The 25,045-nt window shown below is 48.7% G+C and overlaps 1 protein-coding gene across 2 annotated transcripts; it reads left to right on the top strand.

Annotated features, from left to right (window-relative positions):
- Positions 1-482: 482 nt before the first annotated feature.
- LOC102455175 (uncharacterized) lies at positions 483-11,901 on the top strand. 2 transcript variants are annotated; one of them, XM_089772487.1, is made up of 5 exons: positions 483-617; positions 1,190-1,285; positions 2,167-2,293; positions 7,165-7,308; positions 7,593-11,901. In XM_089772487.1, exons 2-5 carry the CDS (start codon positions 1,262-1,264, stop codon positions 8,639-8,641), a joined length of 1,344 nt encoding a protein of 447 aa, XP_089628613.1. In that variant the 5' UTR covers positions 483-617; positions 1,190-1,261; the 3' UTR covers positions 8,642-11,901. The 2 variants fall into 2 exon arrangements, with proteins under 2 accessions (XP_089628613.1, XP_089628614.1); XM_089772488.1 differs by having other exon boundaries at positions 7,165-7,278.
- The last annotated feature ends 13,144 nt before the right edge of the window (positions 11,902-25,045 follow it).

The raw sequence follows: 25,045 nt of genomic DNA on the forward strand, positions 1-25,045 counted from the left end.
ATGGTCAGTGCCAATGGGCAGACAGGTCACGGGGCTAGATGGACCTTTGGTCTGACCTGTGTGGCCCAGCTGATGCTCGGCGCTGCAGATCGAAGTCCAGCTGGAGCCTGTCTCGGCCGGGAGTTCCCAGCGGTGCCTTTCCAGCGTCTCTCTCCGGGTCTAGCCCTTCCCCCTCTGGCTGTGGGAGACTTGACCCCCGGCCCGTTCCCAGGCGGCGCGTGCTCGCCCGAAGCCGGATCGGGCCCCTTGTCCTGTGAGCCAGAGCCAGGGCTGTCGGGGGGGAGGGCAGCAGGCGCGGGGGGAGGGGTCTCTTGTAGTCAATTCCCTGCTCCCCCCCCCCCAGGAGCCGGTTCCAGGCGCTGCAGCCCGGGCGGGGTTTGCAGGGCACAGGAAGGGGCTGGCGCTGGGGGCGGGCGGCGCTGGGAGGAGGCGGCAGGAGCCGGCGGGGGGAGAACAAAGAGCCGAGAGCGGCAGCTCCGAGGCTGGGACCGGCCAGAGGCCGCTGCTGCCCCCCCCCCAGCGGGGTCCGGGTGGGGACTGACCCTTCCCTGCCCGCCCGCCCGGGCCTGTCCCCGGCCAGAAACCGGCCCGGACTCCGCTGGAGCCGGAGGCGGCCGGTGAGTGAGGGGCCCTGGGGCGGGGCAGGAAAGTGACTCTGCGCCGCCTCCCCCGTCTCGGCCCCGCGGGGAGGTTCGGGCCAGAAGGGTCCTTCGGCCACCGGCTTGTCCGGGGAAAGCGCGTCTCGCCCCCGGGAAGCCCCAAGCGGTGGGGGAGGGGGACGCCCCGCTTCTCGGCCGGGCCAGACACGAGGGAAGAGGCGTTAGGAGACGTGGGGGTCCCAGCCCGGTGCCACTGTCCTGTGAGCCAGGTGAGAAGCCGCGGGGGGCAGCCCCGGACTCTGTTCCCCCCCCCGCAGAAGGGCGCTGGCCTGGGGACATCCCCCCCCCCCCCCGGTTCTCTGGGTCTGCTCTTTGCCCGGGTTGGATTCACACTCGGTTCCCAGGGGGGCTTGGAGCTGTCTGGGCAGGAGGGGCCAGGTCTGCGCTGTGACAGGGGATGGGGCATGTTCCCAGCCTGGCTGCCCTGGCCCTCCCTGTCTGTGGGGAAGGAACCTGGCCAGGGGACCCTGGTGTGAAATCAACTCAAACCTGCTCTGACACCTGCCCCATCGCCCCTCTCTCCCTGCCAGGCTGCAGACCGACGCCGGACGTCCGCGCTTCGCTCCGACTCAGCCCGTCCTCCCACGGGACAGGGCAGGGACATGGCTGCCACGGAGCCACTACAGGTAGGGACAGTCAGGGAGTTGCTGGGGACGGGAGGCTTTCCAGCTGCAGGGAGAGGGGCAGAAAACACTGAAGAGGTGGCCAGTCCTGGGGTGTTAGGAAACTGAGTGAGGAAAGGGAAGGGTCACAAAGTTGTAGGGGCTCGTTAACTTGGGCCTAGATTAGGGATGTAAAATCCCATTTCATAACTTAATTGAGTAAATGTTTAACCAGTTGACTGATTAAGCAGGATCATGCATACAGGAGGCTGCTCCAGCCCCCACTTGCGGGCACCGCACAGGTGCCGGTTAACTGGTTACCAGTAAGCATCACCTGGTAAGGGTGACAATTACTGTGTAACCGGTTACCCGTTCACATCCCGAGCTTAGATCCTCAGAACAAATCTCTGGGTAGTGGGGGAGAAAACGCCCTAATGCGTGAAGCGGGAAATAAAGAAACAAGCCCTCCGAGCAAGGCAGGGAAAACTGACCACAGCCCAGTGCTCAATCCTCCCCAAAAGCTGGGGTGACATGTCAAGGGGACACTCACCAGGGGCGTGTAGGGTAGATGCCCCAGCCACCAACATGCAGCTGCTGACGATGAGAGGGGTGTTGGGTTTCCTACCACGGCTCCGTGCCGGGACCCTACTGGAGGATCCATCTCCTATATCAGTCTCTGGCTTGTAGGGCTGGGATGGATCTGCTGGGACAGGCCAGGGGGATCTCTTTGTCCCTTTCACTCCCCATGCCCAGTGTTTCCTGGATGCTCTGAGCAGGGTGGGGGTGGGACGCTGGTGACTATGAGCCACCCAGAGCTTCCATGTTATTGGCTCTTCTCCCACATGACTGGTTGGGGGCTGTGAGTGGGGCAGCAGGTGCTGAGTGTTGGGCTCTTGCTCTTTCAGGGGCCGGTGACATTTGAGGACGTGGCTATGTATTTCACGAGGGCTGAGTGGGCTCTGCTGGACCCAGCTCAGAGAGCCCTCTACAGAGCCGTCATGCAGGAGAACTATGAGAATGTGATCTCGCTGGGTAAGGAGTCCTGTCCCTGTGGTTCTCAGAAGGGAAAATGCAGAGTTAAGGTTCAAGTCATCACCACACAATGTAACCTTAACTCTGCCCTGTCTCAGCATCACCCCAACGTGCCTGTGACACACACGCTAGCGCTCTGCCCACCCCACTACAGAACGCTCTGGGAACAGGGTTCGGGAGCGGCATGGTACAAAGTCTAACAACTTTCTCTGTGCTAAGATAATGAGTGGGTTTATCTCTGCCATAGCAAAGAGAAGCTGTCTACTCCAACCTTTGCTCCAGTACTGATCCTCCAGCACACAAACTGTCTGAACCTTGTTACCACCCTTTTGCCTTCAACCTGAGTTTTTCTTCTGAGCCATTGATTTCTGTTACCCCTTAAGCCCAGTGGTCTCCAACCTTTTTCATCACAAGATCGCTTTTTCAATTGAAGTGCAATGTAAGATGACCTACCTCAAACCCAAATATCCTTGCCTGGCTTCCTTCCCCCACTTCTCTGAAGCCCCGCCGCTGCTCTACCCCTTCTCCAAGACCTCGCTCTACTCACTGCATCCCCCTTCCTCCCCGAATCTCATTCACTTTCACCAGGCTGGGGTAGGGGGTTGGGGTGAAGACTCTGGTCTTGGACCAACAGGTTTGGAGTATGGGAGGGGACCCCCTGAAGGTAGGGAGGTTGGGTAGGTTCTGGAGTGGGCTAGGGGATGTGGGGAGCACAGAGTTGGGGATGCAAGCCCCCCCCCGCCCATCCTGGGAGTGGCTGGACAGCCAACACAGGCTACCCCAGAGATGGAGTCAGTTGACATATTAGGAAGGCAGGATAAGGGACCCACTGAAGGTAGGGAGGTGGGCTAGGTTCTGGAGTGGCTTAGGGGATAGGGCATTTACCTGGGTTCAAGTCTGTCTGTCCCCCTCCCCGCACACATCCTGGGAGTGACCAGACAGCCAACACAGGCTAAGGGACCCGCTGAAGGTAGGGAGGTGAGGTGGGTTCTTGAGTGGCCATGGGATATGGCATTTGCCTGGGGAGTGCAGGGTGGGGGGGCTTGAGTCCCACCCTGGGAGTAGCCGGACAGCCAACACTGGCTGTCCCAGGGATGAAGCTGGCTGCTGTATTAGGAAGGCAGGATAAGTGGACCTGCTGAAGGTAGGGCCATGGGGTAGGTTCTTGAGTGGCCTAGGGATAGGGGATTTACCTGGGGAGGACAGCATCATGGGTTCAAGTCCTCCACCCACCCTAGGAGCCACCAGACAACCACCCCAGGGATGGAGCAGCAGAGCCAAGGCAAGCCCATCTCCTCCCCTGACCCACCCCACAACCACCCCCAAAAGCAGCAGCTCCCTATGCTGTCCCCCATCCATATGAACCAGCCCCAAAGCCCCCATGGGCCACAGTTCTCCATCATTGATCAATGGGAGCTGCAGGACTGGTGGCTACAGGCAAAGACAGCATGTGGAGACCCCCTGCTCTGACCATTGCAGGGCTGCCCGCAGCCAGCCACTCTGCTCATGGCACCCCAGCACTTGGAGGGAGAAGCACATGGCAGCAGCTGCAGCTGCAGCTCCAGGAACCAAGTATTAGGTTGGGGGAGGCTGGCTCTGGGGTGGGGGAGGGAATTGGGTTAGAGCAGGAGGCTGGGAATGCCTGGCTTGGGGGGCAAGGGGGCTGAAATCCCCTAAACTCAAAGTCCTCATGGATGAAGAATAAGTTAGCTGTCATATTTAAATTCCAGGGCAAAAAAAGAAAAGAATCTGCATGTACCTGGTTTAACTGTGTTTCTTTAAAGAAAATTCAAAGGCTATTGTTTGCCAGGCTGAACCAATTATTCTGAGATATGAGTCTCTCCCTTATTGTTTTTGAACCTCTTATATTTGCAGTCTGGGACAGACCTGAACTTTTAGAACCAACAAAAAGCCATAATCTTCATAAGTTTAAAAAAAAATTAGGAAACCATACCAGACATCAACAAGCTGGAGTGAAACAGGCATTTCAAATTGTGCTAATTTACTTCTCAGTTCAGTTTAATTTAAAAAAACTCACAGGACATAATAGGGCAGTAGTGTTAAATTCAAAATACATGGTGGGGATGCTTTTTTTTTTTTTATTTTAAAGTGTGCGAATATTACTGTATTTTTAAAGTTTTTGGGTTTTTTTAATTTGATGTTTGTTCTTTATCAAATTCTCTGAAGATCTATGGACTCACCATGAATTTTTTAAGTGACTAGAGACTTTTTTATTGGTTTTTGTCCAAAATGTCCTGTAATGTTGTTTTTTTATCACTACATTTTGCGTACTATATCTATCTTTCTATAGATAGATATATAAAAATAAATATATAATACGTGGCTCTTTGAACTTTATCCACTGCTAATTTGGCTCTTTGTCTCTAACCTGTTGTCCACCCCGATCTACTGTATATTGTAGAGAGTAAGGTTGTCTGTTCAAGAATTCATCCTAAACAGTAAGAGCTAGGACCACCAAAAGTCGATCCGCAGCTTCCTCCGATCTTAATTTAAAGCTAGGTCAGGGTTTGGTTGTGCCAGGAAAATGGGATGTGCCAGGAAAATGGGATTGCTTCTCATTACAACAAACAGAAATAAGACAGAATCCTCAAAATAAGTCCAATTCACATAACTGAGTGATTGTTGAAAGAAACTGCACCTGGATGAGACAGAAACACACAGATGAACCGGGAACAGGATTGCTTCTTAATAAATCTTACAGAACACATAAAACAGATAAATTTGGAATAGGGCTGTTTGGCACAGCTAAATCAATGCTTAAGGTTTGAAATCTAGAAGATAATGTTATTGGAAACCAAATTGACTGTAGCCCTTTTTTGTTAAAACATAGCGAATGATAAAAGTTTATAAGGATGAAAAAAATACACTTGACAGAGTTCCCTTGTAAAAAAATATATATATATATTAAATGGGCAAATTTTAACAATCCCTTTTTTAAAGAAATCTGAAATAAAAACTAACTTTGTAAAAATAACTCTGTATTCTTGAAAAATACAATCATTTAAATGAAGCGTGTATATTTTTCTTTTATTATCCCCCCCAAAAAACCTATAAAGAGGGAGATTCATCCCTCCATTGGACAGTTTTCAGACGCAACAGGGTCTGGGCAACATGGGACTTTGTTCTGCCCCATGTTGCCAGCTCCTGGCATCGCTTGGGAGAGGAGAGGGCAGGGGCTTGGAAGAAGGGATGGGGTGGAGGAAGAGGCAGAGTGTAGCTGTGGCAGGAGGGGGGTGGAGTTGTCCTGGGCCCTGCATTGCCTTAGCACCTAAGTAACCCATTCCCTGGCTTCACAGATCATTGACTCTGAGGTCCTGTATAACAAAGGTCACAGAACTTCATCCCATTAATTTAAGTAAATATTGGAGATATACCAATCTCTTAGAGCTGGAGGGGACCTTGAGTCCAGTCCCCTGCCTTCACAGCAAGGCCAAGTACCATCCCTGACAGATTTGCCCCATATGGCTCCCTCAAGGATTGAATTTACAATCCTGGGTTTAACAGGCCACTGCTCAAACCACTGATGAGTTAGCCCTCAAAACTGCTGTATTGAGCTGACTACCTGTGGCAGTTTGCACCATCCATGCAGAACCATTCCCTGGGGCTCTTGCCAGCTGCAGGAGTATGGGGTTGGGTGCAATGTTTCCTTGAATCTTTTCCATCTGTGTGTGAATTTTTTCCATCCATATGTGGAATAAATGTTTTATGTGCCTCAAAAAAATTGTGAGGGGTGCAGGTGGCTCCACGTGGCCCTGCACTGACAGACACCGCTCCTACCACTTGCATTGGCTGGGTTTCCCAGCCCATGGGAGCTATCACTGCTTTCTCCCAGCCTGCAAGCTGAATCTGGCCTGTGGCTTGCCTTGATTGGGCTCATGAGGAGTATGGCTCTTTTCTCAGTACTGGCTCACTGTGCTACTGCAGGGTGGGGAGAAATCCTGAGCATCATGGGGTGGATCAAGGCAGTCCATGGGCCATATCCAGCCTGCAAGTTGTAAGTTTCTGCCCTAGAGCCTCCTATCTATGCTGTGCCTACACTTTGCATTTTCTTTTTGTGTAACTTTCCTAGCATCTGGTATTGCCTATCTATCCACATAGCTAGAACGCTTTGTCTAGACCAGGGCTACTCAACATGCCATCTTGGCTAATAACCTTTGATGGACCTATCCTCCATGAATTCATCTAGCTTTTTTTTTTTTTCTGAACCCTGTTACAGTCTTGGACTTCACAACATCCTCTGGCAAGGAGTTCCACAGGTTGATTGTGCATTGTGTGAAGAAATACTTCCTTTTGTTTGTTTTAAATTTGCTATCTATTAATTTCATGTAGTATCTCCTAGTTCTTGTGTTATGGAAGAAGTAAATAACTTTCTTATTCACCTTCTCCACATTAGACCTCTGTCATATTTCCCTATCCTCCTGTGTCTCCTATTTTCTAAGCTGAAAAGTCCCAGTTTTATTGATCTCTCCTCATATGGCATCCCCTCCACTAAACTGCCACAGGCCAATGCTAGTTGCTTCCAGCTTCCCCAAGACTTGCATTATCTCTGAACCTCTTTGTCAACTGGGCAGTTCCAGGAAGACTTGGTCTCCTATCTAGAGTCTTCACTCTCTGGGACATGCAGTTCCATCTCTGTGTTTTAGGGCTCTCTTTGGTAATGAGTGTCCAGCTGTGTGTTTCCCAGCAGAGATGTGGGTATTAAATCTCATAAGCTGAGTGTACTGTAATTTGGAGCACCTGGGGAGCTGGGTCTTGTGATTTTTTTTATTGATTTAAAATGGACTGAGGTGTTTTTATGACAGATGGCGTAGGTGTCATCTGATCTCCCTTGTTTTGTTTCCCCTTGCCAGGGTTTCCTGTTTCCAAACCTGATGTGATCTCCCAGCTGGAAGGAGGGGAAGAGCCGTGGGTCCCAGAGCTCCAGGGTTCAGTGAAAAGAGAGATCCAGAGAAGTCCTTGCATAGGTGAAGAAACAGTAAACTTACTCAGAATCAGTAAGTGCCCTAGGGTAGACAGCTGGGATTTCCTGAAAGACCTTTGTGAGCTTTCTGAATTCAAGATAGCCCTGCGTGGCTTCCTACAGACTGCAATTGACATCTTGCAGTAGCTCCCTCTCTTCCTAGTGTGTGTTTGGATGGGATATGGAGGCACAATTAATCCTCTTCCCTCTGGGAATGAGTTTGGAGGAGTTCAGTCCCTGCTTTTTAATTTCTGTCTCTCCTGCACTTCTTTGGATTTGCTTTCTGCCTTAATTCTGAGGTTTCTCTCTCTATCCCAGCAGGTGCTAAGATGGGGAGTGAGAACCAGGAGCTGAATCTTCAGCAGGAAGATGCTGAGCGAGTGGAACCATCCAGGGGATTAGTGCAAGGCTCCCAAGGGAATGTATCCAAACATGGTGTGCAGGGTGCAGCCTGTGAGAATCAGCACAGGCCAGAGAGAGTGCAGGGAATCCAGCCCTGGGAGAAAGTGGATAAATCCATTACTTGTCAGGAAACTCATCAGGATCTCAAAGAGCCCTCGTCCCAGGAGAAAGTCCTCAGGGAAAAGAGAGAGAATACATGCAGTGAGTGTGGGAAAAACTTCAGTTACCGCTCAGCCCTGCTTCGACATGAGATAATCCACACAAAAGACAGACCCTACAAGTGTTGCGAGTGTGGGAAAAGCTTCAATCATACCTCAGCCCTTATTAGACATCAGCGAATACACAGAGGGGAGAGACCCTACGAATGCTATGAGTGCAGGAAAACTTTCACACAGAGCTCAGACCTTTCTACGCATCAAAGGATCCACACTGGAGAGAGACCCTACAAATGCGGCGAGTGCGGGAAAAGCTTCAATCACAGTTCAGCCCTGATCTCGCATCAGAGGATCCACACTGGAGAGAGGCCCTATGAATGCTGTGAGTGCGGGAAAAGCTTTGCTCAGAGATCAGCCCTGATCTCTCATCAGAGAATCCACACGGGAGAGCGACCCTATGAATGTAGTGAGTGTGGGAAAAGCTTCACTCGAAGCTCCAATCTTACTACACATCAGAGAATCCACACAGGAGAGCGCCCCTATGAATGTGGTGCCTGTGGGAAAAGTTTCACTGACATCTCCTCCCTTATCTCTCATCAGAGAGTCCACACGGGAGAGAAACCCTATGAATGCTGTGAGTGCGGGAAAACCTTCTCTCAGAGCTCAACCCTCATTACACATCACAGAATCCACACAGGACAGAGACCTTATGAATGTTGTGAGTGTGGGAAAAGCTTTACTCAGAGCTCAGGGCTTATCTATCATCAGAGAATCCGTAAAGGAGATAAACTCCATAAAAACCTTGTGTAGATCTGGCAGAAGATCTTAATTCTTCTGGTAATTCCCAGGTAGCGACCAATGTTCCCTCTGATCTTTTCCATCCATGTGCAGAATAATTTTTATGTGCATCGAGGCATGTGCAAATGTGCACCACTAGTAGAAACAAAAAAATTAGTTGTGGGTGCTCTCCTAATCAGCTGGGCAGCATTTGACTCTCTCCTGAGTGGCTGCAAAAGCACACTGCTACCAGCGTTCCCTGTAAGCTATCTGTTTGTGTCTTTTACACACTGTAGTCACTTGGCTCCCCCATGCGAGTTGCCCACTTTTTGCCTTTTGAAACTTACCCTTTTTTTTTAGGTGGATCCTTTGGTCCTTTTGATCGATTGCATTGTCCTGTGAGACATGGGTGTGCATGTCCTTTCTACCAGGAATGTACATCATCCCCAGATGGAGAAGACAATGGTGTCTTCAGCTAGCTACATCAAGAGTCCTCCTCACTGGGGTTTTCAAGGCATTGAATAGTTTGTGTATTTTTCTTGATGTAAAGAGACAACTATTTTTGCAGCAAAGACATGGGCCATGTATAGTGGCTGGGATGATCTAGTATATATTTTCCTGAACAATGTTCCCTGTAGTCTTTTCCATCCATGTGTGAATTTTTTTCCATCCATGTGAGGAATAAATTTTACATGCACTCAGGCACGTGCAAATGTGCACCACCAGTAGAAAAAAACTTAGCTGTGAACATTCTGCTTATCATGTGGGTAACATTTTAATCTCTCCTAAGCAGTCACAAAGTGCACAGTTTACAGGAAACGCTGCTCCTGACCCAACCTAGCCATCATCAAATTTCCTTATCTAAACAAATCCACATTTATACAGATGCTCCCACTGCAAAATATATGTTGGTCATCAAGTTCCTCTCAGAGGACATAGTGTCTAGCTCCCACTTGTTTTCATGTTGCCCTGGAATTGCACTGAACAGTTATTTTGTTGATTATTTATTTTTCTCATTTAAAATATGTTTAAATATAACGAAGAACAAGAACATTGTTATGTTTCAGGTTCTGTGATGCTGGAAGGAGATGGGGGAATTCTCTCTTTCCCTCTTACCCCAGAACTGTTACATTGTGTCTGAGACATGCAGAAATTACCTCCTTCATAGTCCTTCACTTCCCAGAGTGTTCAGTGAGGTAGTGTTCTTGGCTGTCTATGCTTGGAAATGGTGCTTAGATATCTTTGTTCCTAAATCAGACTCATTAGGGTGGGAGATGAAAGGGTTACAGACTTGGAAGAAGAAAAGAAAGGACTATGCATCACTTTAAAAACTAACATGATTGTTTATTAGGTGATGGATGAGCTTTCGTGGGCCAGACCCACTTCCTCAGATCAAATTGTGGAAGAAAATTGGCATTTTTCTTCCACAATTTGATCTGAGGAAGTGGGTCTGGCCCACGAAAGCTCATCCATCACCTACTAAACCATCTTGTAAGTCTTTAAAGTGCTTCATAGTCCTGTCTTTTGTTTCAGCAAGACCAGACTAACATGGCTACATTTCTATTACTAGACTTGGAAGAGGATTTCAGATGGATCCCGACCACAGTGTAGTCATTCAGAGTTTAAAGCCATTTTAGGGAAGGTTGGTTGTCTCTCCTCAGGCCCCCCTCTCCTGTTCTGAATATTTTAAAATTTTTGTAAATAACACTAATGAAACAGCGCTTAGTGAAGCAGGTTTGAATAGATCAGCAGAGACTGCAATGGGAGAATCAGTCATCCTTATTATGAATCACCAATTATAACCAGCTCTGGAATTTTACATTCATTTTGCATGTAAAGTGTCTTCTACCTCTGTGATTCTTCTCTTTCATGAAGGCTATTTGGTCATATAACTGGATATTAGGTTTGTTTGACAGAATATAGCTCAGATTTATTGGGAAATTTCAGCCAAATGTCCATCATTTCTTTACTGTCATTTTGTTTTCTCTCCCCCCCCCCCCCATCCCTGCACCTCAATCAACAGGAGAGAGTTTGCCAAGCTATTGGACAGATTACCAAAGTGGTGGTTTTAAATCTCCACTTGGATAACGTGAACAGCAGCAAACTCCAAATGGTGCGACTAACGGAAATAAGTGCACATGATCAAACTGCAGTTCTGTTGTTTGAGTCGATACTGTCTCAGATGAGCCAAGGAGAGAATTCCACAGCAAGTGACTTAGAACAAAGCAAAATGCCCAGTTATTTGATTTAGTCCCTTTGGGAGGTTATTTTGGAAGAGATCTAGCTAATCTCAACATTTGGGAAATGCTGTCTGTGATGGGCACTGTACTGGCCAGCAAGGGTTAAGTGTACTGACAGGCCACACCTCCTCACCTTTCCTAGGCATGCTTCACCTGGAAAAGGGAATGAAAAGAAAACTAACATCTGTAAAAAGATTCTATAATCTTTGATCCTATTATTGTTACCCATGAAAAAAAAATTCACCATGCAGTTACTCTTTAACCAATAAAAGACTTCATGATGTGATCAACTGACTGATACTGGAAAAATGGAATGTGTATTTTTTTTTTCTCTTTGAGTTAGTGATGTAGGAAAATGGCTAATCATGAAAAGCTTATTTGATGCAATTTACCCTTTTTGCCCTAAGCTGTCCGAATTGATGTAAAACTTCACGCCAAAGACTGGGGTGTAGGGGAATGAGTGTGAGAAACAGTGTGTAAAGCTGCATCTAGACATAAGAATGGCCATACTGGGTCAGACCAAAGGTCTATCTAGCTGAGTAGCCTGTCTGCCGACAGTGGCCAGCACCAGGTGCCCCAAAGGGGGTGGACCGAAGTCAATGATCAAGCGATTTGTCTCCTGCCATCCTTCTCCAGCCTCTGACAAACAGAGGCCAGAAACACCATTTCTATCCTCTGGCTAATAGCCTTTTATGGACCTAACCTCCATGAAATTATCTACCTTCTTTTTAAACTCTATTATAGTCCTAGCCTTCACAGCCTCCTCTGGCAAGGAGTTCCACAGGTTGACTACACGCTGTGTGAAGAACTTTCTTTTATTAGTTTTAAACCTGCTACCCATTAACTTCATTTGGTGTCCTCTAGTTCTTCTATTATGGGAACTAATAAATAACTTTTCTTTATTCACCCTCTCCACGCCACTCATGATTTCATACACCTCTATCATGGACAGCACCCTTCTGTCAGAATAAGCTACACAATTTGTGCTACCAGGCCTGCACAACTCGGAAAAAGCGAGGGTCATATTACTCCAAAGAAAACAGCTGTGGGCCGCAAGGGTAGGTTTGGGGGGGGAGGATACTTTATTAATAATTTTTCAATTAAATCAAACATAATTATTTTAATTTTTATTTATGAATCATGGAAAAATGAAAAACATCTGTTCCGTTGAAAGAAAACGTTTGTACTTTTCCTAATTACCTTGCAAGCTTAATGAGAAATATTACATCTCTTTTCGGCAACAAGCTTGTTGTATTTGGGGGTCATATTTTAAGTGGATATTTTCATAATATTAGTACTACTATTAAAAGCTCCTGCGGCGTCTATTCCTCTTCTCCCCCGACATGCCGCCTGCCCTCTGGAGCTGCAAGGTCCTCTGGGGTAAAGGGGGGTCCATCTGACCCAATCCGGGGTGCCTCTGCCTGTCTCACAGCTGGTCCAGCACCCTCTTCCCCTGGGGCCGTCCTTCGGGACCTCCCAGGAGCGCTTCGCCTGATCCTCGGGGTTTACAGCCGGTTTGGCGGCTTCCTCCCCGGAGGGATGCCCCACTGGGCTTTTGAACTGCCCTCTTGCCGGCTGGTCCCCCATGGGGTGCCTCTGTTCCCCCATTCGGCTGGAGGCCTGGCTGTCTCCGGCTTCCAGCATCCTCCACCGGCCTCCCGAAGCCGCACTCTGCCTCCCTTCCCGGCTGCACAGCTCCGGCCTTTGAAATGCCCATGGGGCCGCCGGAGCATGTGCAGCAGCGCCAGAGCATGCCGGGCAGCACAGCTTCTGACGCTGCAGCCACCGGCATCTGCAGGCATGGGTGAGGGGACGGGCTCGCCCCATCACAACTGTTCACAGGCCACACAGTGAGCCCCTGCGGGCCATGTGTGTCCCGCGGGCCATATATTGTGCAGGGCTGCGCTACACAAATTGCGTAGCTTATTGCGAGTCTGGATCAAAAGAGCTTATTTTAACATTTAATTTCAAAATGAGGCACTATTCTGACAAATCCCTCCGGGAACGAGGGTTACAGGGACGCTGGAATAATGAACCCACTATTTTGGGAAATAGAGGGTGCGTTTAAAGACGTGGCGTTGCTATTTCAGGATATTTCCAGTATGCAGAAGTATCGCCGCAGTCTAGATGTACCCTAGGGCTACGTCTAGACTGGCATTATATTCCACAAATGCTTTTAACAGAAAAGTTTTCCGTTAAAAGCATTTGCGGAAAAGAGCGTCTAGATTGGCACGAACGCTTTTCTGCAAAAGCACTTTTTGCGGAAAAGCGTCTGTGCCAATCTAGACACACTTTTGCACAAAAAAGCCCCGATCGCCATTTTCGCGACCGGGGCTTTTTTGCGCAAAACAAATCTCAGCTGTCTACACTGGCCCTTTTGTGCAAAAACTTTTGCGCAAAAGGACTTTTGCCCAAACGGGAGCAGCATAGTATTTCCACAAGAAGCACTGATTTCTTACATGAGATCGTCAGTGTTCTTGCAGAAATTCAAGCGGCCAGTGTAGACAGCTGGCAACTTTTTCCGCAAAAGCACTTGCTTTTGCGAAAAAACTTGCCAGTCTAGACACAGCCTAGGAGAATACTGAGCCAGTGTAGATTTTAATTATTTGTGTTTCAAATAGAACTTATTTTGATTAGCTTCAAAATCAACTTCTATTCAGAGGCAAGCTCACTGACGGGCAGATGGGGGAATAAAGGCGGCAGTTGTCCTGGGGCCTGGTGAGTCAAGCCATGGTCAGATCCTTGGGCCCTTTAAATCACTGCTAAAGTGCCTCTGAGTGCATTCCAGACATCACTCAGGGCTGCTGGGGGGAGGGTACAGCACAGCGCGCTCCAGGTAGCACTGGGGGTTAGCTGCCCTCAGCCCCGCCCCTTCCAGGACCACAGAACCAGTCCCCCTCCCCCATACACAAAGCTTGCCCAGGTGCCCAACAAATCTGTCCACTCCCCTGCTCTGAGGAAAACTACTTGAGAAGCATAAAGTTGTGCAACCTTTTGTCCAGCTGGACCATAAGGGTCACTGAGATTCCCTTGCAAATGAGAAGTGGGGGAAAGTCCATCATGAGATGCCTCCATTTATTTTTAAGCCTGGTGATGGAGGTGTGATGCAGGTTTTCTGTCACAGCTTCTGCAGCCAGTTATTGTTCAGCTGCTGAGACCCTTTTGAGAAGGCCAGCTGAGGGAGTGCGGCCATGTAGCCTTCAAGCCAAGCTATGGGACCACAGCTGTACTTCACACAAGGTTTGCTCAGAGAGCTCAAGGGAAGCACCATAAAGCAGGTCAGCTGGAATTGTCACTCATCAGTGTCAAAAAAAAAAACTTGATGTCTATCGCCTTTCAGGTCAACAAGCCATCTAAGGCCAGCGGCGGGGAATAACTTTTGAGCGGGGGCCACTTCCAACATTTCTGAAGTGGTCGTGAGCCGCGGGCAGAGCCTCGAACGGACGGGGCGGAGCCTTTCAATAGCAGGAGCTGAAAGGGCTCGTGCCTCCCCTGCGGCTCCCAGGCATCGCGTTAGCCAGAGATGGGAGCTGCGAGCCCTTTCGAGTCCTGCTATTTAAGGGGCTCGCTGCTCCTGGGCTCGCTGCCAGGATGTTGCGGGAACCTGTGAGCCCTTTCAACTGCTTCTATTTAAAGGGCTCGTGTGTTCCCAGTGCGTTCCCGGAACAGCCGCACGGGCCGGATCAAAGCCCTAGGTGGGCCAGATTCAGCCCACTGAGTGGCGTTTGCCCACCCTTGATCTAAGGGCTGGTCTACTCTGGAAAGCTGTAACAGCAAAGTCACATTTCTCATGGGGGTGAAAAATCCCCCCTCCCCACCCTCCCTGAGAGAAGTCACTTAGATGACTTAAGCCCTAGTGTAGACAGTGCTACATTGGAGGAAGAAAGTTTCCAGTGTTTCAAGTAGGGACATGGCTTTAGAGCAGGGTTTCCCAACCTATGGGTCACCGTTACATTTCAAAAGGGTCGCCATGTGTCTCCCCAGGTGGCTCTGCCCCTGGTTCTTGAATTGCCTTGGGTCATCAAGTCTTCCTGAATTGTCAAAATGGATTCCCATCTGGCAAAGGTTGGGAACTGCTGCTTTAGAGGGACTTTGGCCCATAACCCAACATGTAAGCAAGCTATTAGGGGAGAGGCCTGGGCCAGCTATTCAATGGCTTGGTTTGTTAACTGCAGCTACAGCTTTAGTACCCACGAATCCAAAACTGAGAGAAATGGAGAGTTCCGACCGTTTGTCATTTTAGCATCTTACTAGGCCTTTAGGGTACGTCTACACTACAGCACTAATTCAAACTAACTTAATTCGAATTAGTTAATTCGAACTAAGCTAATTCGAACTAGTGCATCTAGACCTAAAAAAACTAGTTCGAATTAGTGTTTTGCTAATTCGAACTAGTATGTCCACATTGAGTGGACCCTGAACCGAGATTAAGGCTGGCCGGAAGCAGTCCCGGCAGGGCATCAGATTAGGACTTAGAGCGTGGAGCTGCAGTCTCCGGCTAGCCGAGGGCTGTGCTTAAAGGGTCCTGACCCCCACCCTGGACAGACAGTTCTCAGGGGTTCCCCACTCGCTTGTCTAACTTGATGAGGGACAACAAAGCAGTCCTGGCTTGGAGTGCACTGAATGCCCACACTTGGCACATCACAGAACTCAGCCATCAGCCCGGCTGCACTTGCCGCAGGCTGCCATCTGGGGAGGGGTCAATCAGGGGGCTGCAGGAGAGCTTCCACCCCGAGGAGCCTGCAGAGCCACCCCAGTCCTCCCCATCGGGGGCTCGTACCCCATATATCCCTCACCTCCTTCCACTTACCCCTCCCTAGCCCCCCTTCCTCATGTACAAAATAAAGGACGCTTGTGTTCAAAAATAGAAACTCTCTTTATTGAACAAAACTCGGGGAGACTGGGAAAAGGAGGTGGGAGAGGGAAAGAGAGAGGGTGGGAGAGGGGAGGGCAACTAAAATGATCAGGGGTTTGGAACAGGTCCCATATGAAGAGAGGCTAAAGAGACTGGGACTTTTCAGCTTAGAAAAGAGGAGACTGAGGGGGGATATGATTGGTCTATAAAAGCACGAGTGGTGTGGAGAGGGTGCATAAAGTAAAGTTCTTCATTAGTTCCCATAATAGAAGGACTAGAGGTCACCAAATGAAATTAATGGGTAGCAGGCTTCAAACTAATAACAGAAAGTTCTTCTTCACAAATAGTCAACCTGTGGAACTCCTTGCTGCAGGAGGCTGTGAAGGCTAGAACTAGAACAGAGTTTAAAGAGAAGTTAGATAAATTCATGGAGGCTGGGTCCATGGAGTGGTATTAGCCAGGGGATAGAAATTGTGTCCCTGGCCTCTGTTTTGGAAGGCTAGAGATGGATGGCACGAGACAAATGGCTTGGTCATTGTCTTCGGTCCAACCCTTCCGGGGTAGCTGGTGTTGGCCGCTGTCGGCAGACAGGCTACTGGGCTAGATGGACCTTTGGTCTGACCCAGTATGGCCGTTCTAATCTCAGGGATCAGAGTTGGGGGTCTCACTGGACCACATTGATTTTCAGGCAAACCTGCTCCTGGGTGGCCAGGCTGGCACCTATCCTGCCCTAGACGGCCACTTTCCTGTGCCTAGTGTGGAGGTCGTGGATGAGGCCCATGATGTCCACACTAGACCAGGAGGGCGCCCACCTCTTGCGACCCCGGGCAGGCTCCTGGGAGCTGCCAGCCTGGTCCCGGGAAGAGGCGGAGGGCTGGGTGGCAGCGGGTGGCTGGCTCGTGCCATGCCAGGTGCAGGGTCTGCTGCTGGGTGCTGGCAGGCTTGCACCTGGCACGGGCACCGTAGCCAGCCCGTGCCCCTTTAAGGGCTCTGGGGCCGGGAGGGGGGCAGAAGAGTTTCCCTGGTGGTGCCCAGAGTGGCCACCAGGGAAAGCTGGGGAGGGCTAGCCTCCCACTAGTTCGAATTAAGTGGCTACACAGCCCTTAATTCGAACCACTTAATTCGAACTAGGCATTAGTCCTCGTAGAATGAGGTTTACCTAGTTAGAATTAAGCGCTCCGCTAGTTTGAATTAAGTTCGAACTAGCGGTTTGCCTGTGTAGCGCCTATCAAAGTTAATTCGAACAAACGTCTGTTAATTCGAATTAACTTTGTAGTGTAGACATACCCTTATATATTTGTTGTACACCTGGAGCTGCCCTGGCCTTTCTGTTATATGAGGGTGTGACGGTGTCGCTCGGTGCGTCTGTGATGGCAGCCCACTGGTGCCAACTAGCAAGGGAATCGCTGGTTTTCGCAATCAACTGTCTGACCTGACACACTCGCCACACCTAATGAATTGCTTTCCTGATCTTTAGCCAGGATGGATAGCAGGCAAGGCCACTGCAGAATGCTTGGGAATTTTGATACTCGTGATCGTGGGGATCTCAGGACAAGTAATAGCTAAGGAATAATACAACTATATGGAAAATTATGCCCGTACGGTCTTGGATTGAAAGTGAGTCACCCCAGCATAGGTTGTGGTGTGTAGATGGCCCATTCAAGTGGGAGGGGATTGTCACCCCTCCCTTGCAAGCCAATTCTGTGATGTGTTGCTCAATTGTCAACCTTGCCATCAACCCAGAAAAGCCAATGGGAAACCATCAAAGACACAGTATAGACCCTGTGGAAGAGAAGGGTTCACCCTTTCGGTGAATAAAGACAAGAGACTGATTTAGTATCTCACAGGGAGCGAAAAACACTCTAGGACCAGTCACTAAGGAGATCTCTGAGAAGCATCCGTGCTTTATGAAGGACAGGACCTGTGCTCATGGGCACAAGCCACTGCTGCAGTCAACTGGGGTGTGAGGTGAGACTGTTTAGCTAGGAAAGGCCATGAGGGGAGCTCGCATTTTGTGATATTTTTTGTATTCTCTGGAACCATTTGTGTCCATCACTCCCATTTGTTTGCTTCAATCTCCATCCCTTCTTAAATTCCCTTTTGTTTGATAACTCTTCTCAGGCGTCATGTGTAGCAACGGAGCCATGATAACATGGATGACCTGGGAACAGAGGCTCTGGGACGTCTCTAAATATCCGATGGTCAAGACTGGACACATTGAGGGGATTCAACCCCAGCTATTGTCAGTCAGTGAAGCCCAGAGGAAGGTGTCTGAATGGCTGACAGGCTGCTTCACATCCAGCTGGCACAGAAAAAACTCCCTTTTGCTGGCAGCTGGTGGCCCCTAATTCTGGGTTTGATGGGCTGAATCACAGAAATCCCTTGGGGGTTGCTCCTCAGTGTGATGATCATGCCACTGACACCTGCCTTCCTGGCCCCCACCACCTTGGCCTGCTGGGCCAGAAGTTCTGGCCTCCCCCAGAGCAGTGTTCTCTGGAAGCTGTACACTTGGGCAGCCTTCCAGGAGAGTCAAGTGCCACCCAACTGATTAGCTCAGCGCCCACAGCCAGCAGCATGTTTCTCCTCGTGGCGCACATCTGCACGTGCCTTGGTGCACATAACAACATTTATTCTGCACATGGATAGAAAAAATTAGAGGGAACACTGTCCCCTCAGCCAAGGCACAGAGTTGGAGTTACTGCCCCCTGCAGAGCAGCACAGCTCAGCACACTTAGCGTGAAATAAGCTACACTATTTGCATTATGCAAATTGCGCAGCTTATTTCAATGTTATTTCAAAATTAATTTCAAAATAAGGTGCTGTTCTGAAACGTCCCTTATCCCTCATGCAACGAGGTTTACAGGGCTGTCGGAATAGCGAGCCCATTATATTTCGATATAAGGGGCTTTCTCTTATGACTCAGAATAGCTATTTCAGGATACCGAAAATATCCCAAAATAGCTCCGCTGTGTAGATGTAGCTTAAGGACGCAACACCCAGGAAACCCACCCCCAAAAGGGACCAGACCAATCACCCCTGCTGAGATATGGGGGATTTTATATTGGCTTCCAGTTCATTGATAACAATTAGTTTCAAGACTTGGTCCTTGAGAGCCCCTTCCAGTCAGCATTCCCTGTAAGCTGAGCCCTTGGGCAGCCACCCAGAAGAGAGTCAGGTGCCATGCAGTAATGGTCCCTCTTTTTTCTATCCATGGGTGGAATACATTTTGTTGTGTACACCAACGCATGTGTGGATGTGCACCACCTGTAGAAACACATGCTGCCGGCTGTGGGCACTCAGCTGGGCAGCATTTGAGTCTCTCCTGTGTGGCCTCCCAAGCACTCAGCTTACAGGGTACACTGTATGGTCAGAATGCCACTAGCTTATTTTTGCTTTCATATTCATTCATAACATTGATGATCTCTCTTTTACATTCAACAAGAGCCACACGTTCTGTGAGCACACACAAGCTGCCTTCATAAGCCTTGAACAGCAAACCAAGGCAGGAAGCATTTTTACATGTCCACGATTTGACGCATCCACAGACATGCCACACCAGTCTGTGCGTCAGATAGTTCGTCATCTGCTTTTGAAGCAAAAACATTTACTTTTATTGCTTCCCACTCTACAGTCACAAGAATTTGTTGTTGTTGATTGTTTTATTTAAATTGTAAGTACTGCTCTCACACCTGAAACTGTGATTATGTCTAATGGTAGGATATGCATGTACTCCTATTTGCAAAGCAAAGTCACACTCACACTCACACTCACTCTGTGACGAGGAGTTCCAAAGGTTAACTGCATCAGTGTTATACCGTCAATGTGTAACCTTTCTGCCAGGCACAGCTAGCAGCCACAAAGGCTGGGTTCAGTATCCCAGGGAGCCCTTTGACAATGCAAGACAGAATCTGTTTGCACCCCCACCCAATAATCAGGGACAATTACACACTACCCCTGGGGGCATCCACGAGACAATCTTTCTTCTCATATGACCCTGACATTGCCCAAGGAAGCTGTGGAATCTCCATCATTGGAGATGTTTCAGGACAGGTTAGAGTTAGACCAACACTTACCAGGGCTGGGCTAGATCAGGGGCCTTTTTTCTATCAGGGGCCATTAACCCACAGAAAAAAATCCATGGAGGCCGCACACAAGTAAAAAGAAAGGCAGGAAAACTGGGTGGGGGCCCAACTTTCAGGTGGTTGGACAGAGGGGGAGTACGGCTCTGTGGGGTCCCCTCCCCACTGCTGCCTGCAGTTACCCCCTCCTGCTGGGGAACAGGGCCCTGGAACAGGGTCTTGCCCCACTCCACCCACCTGGTGCTCCTTCCAGGGAGCAAATCAGAAAATGCCCAGTGCTTCTGCTGGGGAGCTAGGTCCAGCTGTGGGCTATAAGTTCCCATCCACTTGGGCTAGTTAAGACTTAACCCTGCCATGGGTACAGGGATCTGGACTATGTGACCTCTTGAGGTCCCTTCCTAGCCTACAAATCCCTGAGATTATCAGGGTTCATGAGCCTGTTTCCCACCATAACCCAGGGTTAAGAACAAGTGATTGATATGGATCCGGCTCGCCTAATCTGACTAGATAAAGCTCTAGGTTTGTCCTCCATCCCAGTCACAGAGGTGGCGTGCGATGGGGCTCTATTTCTGGAAGCAGATCTGGAGAACCTCAGCAGTTGCACTTACACTGAGGGCAGTGCCAAAATAAAACAATTTTTATTATGATTGGTATTAAAATTGCAAACAATACAAAACACACGGCCAAGATCACAAATGGAGTCAATCACCCTGGAGGGTAGCATAAATGAAGCCTAAGCATACACTTAAGTCTAAGTATACAGTTACAATTACCATACTCACACACACAGCCCTGTAGAACCTGGGCGTGGAGGAACAGCCTCTCTCTGTTGGTGAGACGAGGATCTTGGTGAAAGGTGAAAGTATGGTAGCAGAGTACAATAGCAGAAGACTTAGGGTATGTCTACACTTGCATTCTCTTTCAAGAGAGGGATGCAAATGCAGTTGAGCAAAATTGCAGATGAAGTGTGGGTTTGAATTATCCACGCTTCATTTGCATAATCGCGGACCGCCGCTATTTCAAAATACCCTATTTCGAAATAACAAATGCTGTGTAGAACCCCTTCTTTAAAATAACCCTTATTCCTCAAAAAATTAGGTTTAACGTTTATTTTTAAAGAAGGGTTTTTTTTTTTTCAAAGTAACCACGTCTACACAGCGTTTGTTATTTCAAAATAGGGTATTTCGAAATAGCGGCGGTCCGCGATTATGCAAATGAAGCACAGGAAATTCAAATCCACACTTCATCTGCAATTTCGCTCAGCTGCATTTGCATCCCTCTCTCGAAAGAGGGTGCAAGTGTAGACATACCCTTAGAAAGAACAAGGAAAGGAAAGGGGTTTGAGGTAGACAATCCTCTAACAGAAAGTTCTTTAGGGGTAGCCAAGTTAGTCTGTAACAGGAAAATCTTTAAAATGATCTGGTAGCACTTTAAAGACTGACAAAACATGTAGATGGTATCATGAGCTTTCATGGGCACAACCCACTTCTTCAGATGACCAGAGATTTGAAGAAGTGGATTGGGCCCACGAAAGCTCATGATACCATCTACGGGTATGTCTACACTTGCACCCTCTTTCGATAGAGGGATGCAAATGAAGACATTCAAAATTGCAAATGAAGCCAGGATTTAAATATCCTGTGCTTCATTTGCATAATTGCATTATGGCACTATTTCGAAATAGCACTATTTTGAAATAACAGACGCTGTCAAGACACGGTTATTCCGAGAGAAAACCCTTCTCTCGAAATAACTGGTAAACCTCATTGTATGAGGAATAAGGGTTATTTCAAGAGAAGGGTTTTCTCTTGAAATAACTGTATCTTAACAGCGTCTGTTATTTTGAAATAGCCAACCCTTCAGGCCAAAAACTGGTTTCTGCACCCTGACATTTTTGTGGGTACGCATATTTGATTGGATGGTTAAATTGGGGCATCTTTTTGAATATGCATGAAAAGATCACCTGATGCCCATTAGGACACATTTCCTGACATGGGAAAAATGGGAAGTTGCAGTCAGGCACCAGTGCCTTCTGGTTCCTCGATCAGGTTGTCATTTTGGCTGGGCCATTACAATTTAGACCCTTTTAGATCTCACAAGACACTGACCCTCCTTTTATAACCCAGTCTGGACATTACATGTGTTCGGATCCATCACTACTGCTAAAGCTAACCTCTGATGGGGTAAAATCCCTGCAGACCCTTGCATTACTGCTAAAATATAGTGAAAAGGTGAAGTATATAGAAAGGTATATAGGCTGGATGACAAAGGATTAATGGACACAAATCAGATATTCAAAAAGGTAATACACAGAACCTGTTGGGGAACATTTTAACTTGTCAGGACACTCATCAATAGACCTCCAAGTTTCCATATTATTACAAGCCAATTTCAAAAACCAGCTTGAAAGGGAAGCTTCAGAGCTTAATTTCATTTACAACTTTGATACCTACGATAGAAGTTTAAACAAAGACCTTAAGCGGATTACCAGCTACATTCCACATCCTAATGCAGGGGTGGGCAAAAGGGCCTCCACGGGCTGGATCTGGCCTGCCAAGTGGGTGGACCCAGCCCATGGTGGCCCTGCCACTCCCCTGCCCCCAGGCCTGGGAGGAGGAGGGGAGCTGCACAACGTTTCTCTACCATCCCAGGAGCATGGACGACAGGAGACTTTGCGCACTCCCCCACTCCTACTTGCAAGTAGGAATAAGAAATCCTCCAGAAAAGGGTTTATTTTCCGGAGAATCGCGTCTAGACTGGCGCTTTTCTCCGGCTTATCCCCGAGCCGGAAAAAAGCGGCAGCCATGTAAACGCAAATCCCGCGGGGGATATTTAAATCCCCCGCGGATTTGCAATTCCGACTCGTCACATTAGCATCCCTTTTCCGGAAAGGGATGCCAATGTAGACGTAGCCCATTCATCTGAAGAAGTGGGTTGTTAGTCTGCAAGGTGCTGCAGGACTATTAATTGTTTTTGAAGTTTTTTCTATTACATACTAACACCGCTATCCCTCAGAAAAATGTACTGTAGAGATGTCTGGTCCGGGACAGCTGGCAACTGGGAGCAAGGCCAGGAGGGAGGTGCAGACTGGAGGAGGAGCAGGTCACTGTGCAGCCAGCCAGTGGCACTTTTAAGTGGAAAGTGACACTTCTCTCCAGTCTTCCACTGCTTGGCTGCCCCCTGCTCCGTCCTCCAGCCCGCGAGGGCTGCTGGCCTCTGCCTGGTGAACGGGGGCTGCACACTGAGTTGGTGGCCTTGCACAAGGCATCACAGCCCCCAAATGCCATAGGCGGGAGGGGCCAGCCAGAAGCCTGCAGGGGGACAAGTGGAGAGGGGAGGCCTGGCACCACAGAGGTGGCCCAGCCCTACCACCGCGCATTCACTTGCAGTGGCGGGGGGAAGCAGAGCAAGGTGGCCCCAGCTTGCTTTGCTCTCTTGATGCCTCATTCAAGCAGGGGTGGGACCATACTCCCCAGTAGGAAGAGGAGCAACGCAACTCCCAGGGTCTGCCTCAATTGGGGGACAAGGTGGAGCGAGATCAGGGAGAGCCAGGGGTGGGTTGTCCTGCCTTTCCCCAGGGTGGGGGGTGAGTCACATGGCTGGTGGTGACCCAAGTCCCCCCTCCCCAGTCACTACTGTCAGGCTACATAGTAAGTGCTAGCAAAGTCAGTGCAAACTCAAATTGAGTAGACTGCTCTGGAGGTTTTGCTCTGAGCAGTAAGCCCAACATTTAGCTTCCAATCAATTTCTTTTATAATCATGGGGCCACAGTGAGAAAGCAGCCATTTCTGTCCTAGCACACTGGGACCAGCACTCCCAGGAAGCTGGATGTTCATGCAGCCGCTCAGCAGAGTCCAATGCTGCCCAGCAGAGTGCCCACCGCTAGCTTTGTGTTTCTACTTGTGGTGTACATCCGCACCTTCCTCAGTGCACATAAAATTTATTCTACACACGTATGGGAAAAATCCACACATGGACGGGATAGATGAGAGGGAACATTGGTCATGACCTTCTGTATCTTTCTGATTCTGTAAGCGAGGGGGCTTTAAGAGAGGTGACACTTGGGGCTACGCAAGACCAATCCGAGGTCTAGAAAGGTTCAGAGCCACTGGGCAGGGCATGGAGAAAAAGCCGCAGCAGTCAGTGCTAGGAAATCTTTTTTGAGATAAGGTGACCACATCTGCATACAGTATTCAAGTAGTAGGGGTACCACTGATCTTCAAAACCTGGTGGCAGCGTGAAACTGCAGAGCTGAAACTCATATGCAAACTTGACACTGTCAGAATAGGTCTGAACAGAGACTGGGAGCAGCTGGCTCACGGTCAAAAAGTAATTTTCCCCCTTCGGTGTTCACTCCTTTTCAAAAACTGGTGGGAACTTGCCATGTCCACTCTGAATGAATTGGCCTCATTAGCACCAGTCCTCCCCCTAATACTAACACTCCCCTTTTTGCATGTGTGTATATATCCCTGCCAGACTGAAGTTACTGCTTCATGTGTTTGACAAAGCGGGCGTCAGCCCACAAAAGCTCATGCCTTAATAAACTGCTTAGTCTTCAAGATGCCACTGGACTCCTCATTGCTTTAGTTGGAAACAGTTGTTTCTCCTGCAGATCCATCACATTCAACACTTAATTGATTTTATTACATGTTCACATCACGTACAAAGGGTGAGCACTGCTAAAACACAACATCTGTTTCTCCACATCGGCATAGTGAGGGACATCATTCTGCAAAGCACAGGATTAGTGAGCTAGGTGAGATCTTCAAGGGATAACCTCCTTAGTACCTGGGTCACAGATGCTTTAGGGGAAAAAATGCATGAGCAAGTCACATATTATGACATTTATTGCCTGGATCCAGGGCTGGATTACCCAATGGGCAGACTAAGCACGTGCTTAGGGCACCAGCAAAGCAGGGGCACCAAAAAAAAAAAAAAAAAAAAAAAAAGATTTTATGGTATAGTATTGTTTTTATTTTGAATTATATGTGGGGGGCACCATAATCATTTCAGTGCGTAGGGCCTCTAACGGTCTTAATCTGGCCCTGCCTGGGTCATTTGAGATAATATTGACCTAAAGGAACCAAATGACACTGATCACAGGCAGCTGCTGCACAGTTTACTGCTGGTTGCCATTTTAGATGGGAGACTGAAAAGCACGATTTCTTTGATAGCATGCAAAATAGCTTGGGAAAGTCTCCCCTGTTGACAGAACTGCGGTTGAACTTCCTCTATCCTAATGGGAGAGGTGAGGAGAAAGTAA

This window comes from Pelodiscus sinensis, chromosome 22 (genome assembly GCF_052426305.1).
Source record: "Pelodiscus sinensis isolate ZL-2025 chromosome 22, ASM5242630v1, whole genome shotgun sequence".
Lineage (NCBI taxonomy): Eukaryota > Metazoa > Chordata > Testudines > Trionychidae > Pelodiscus > Pelodiscus sinensis.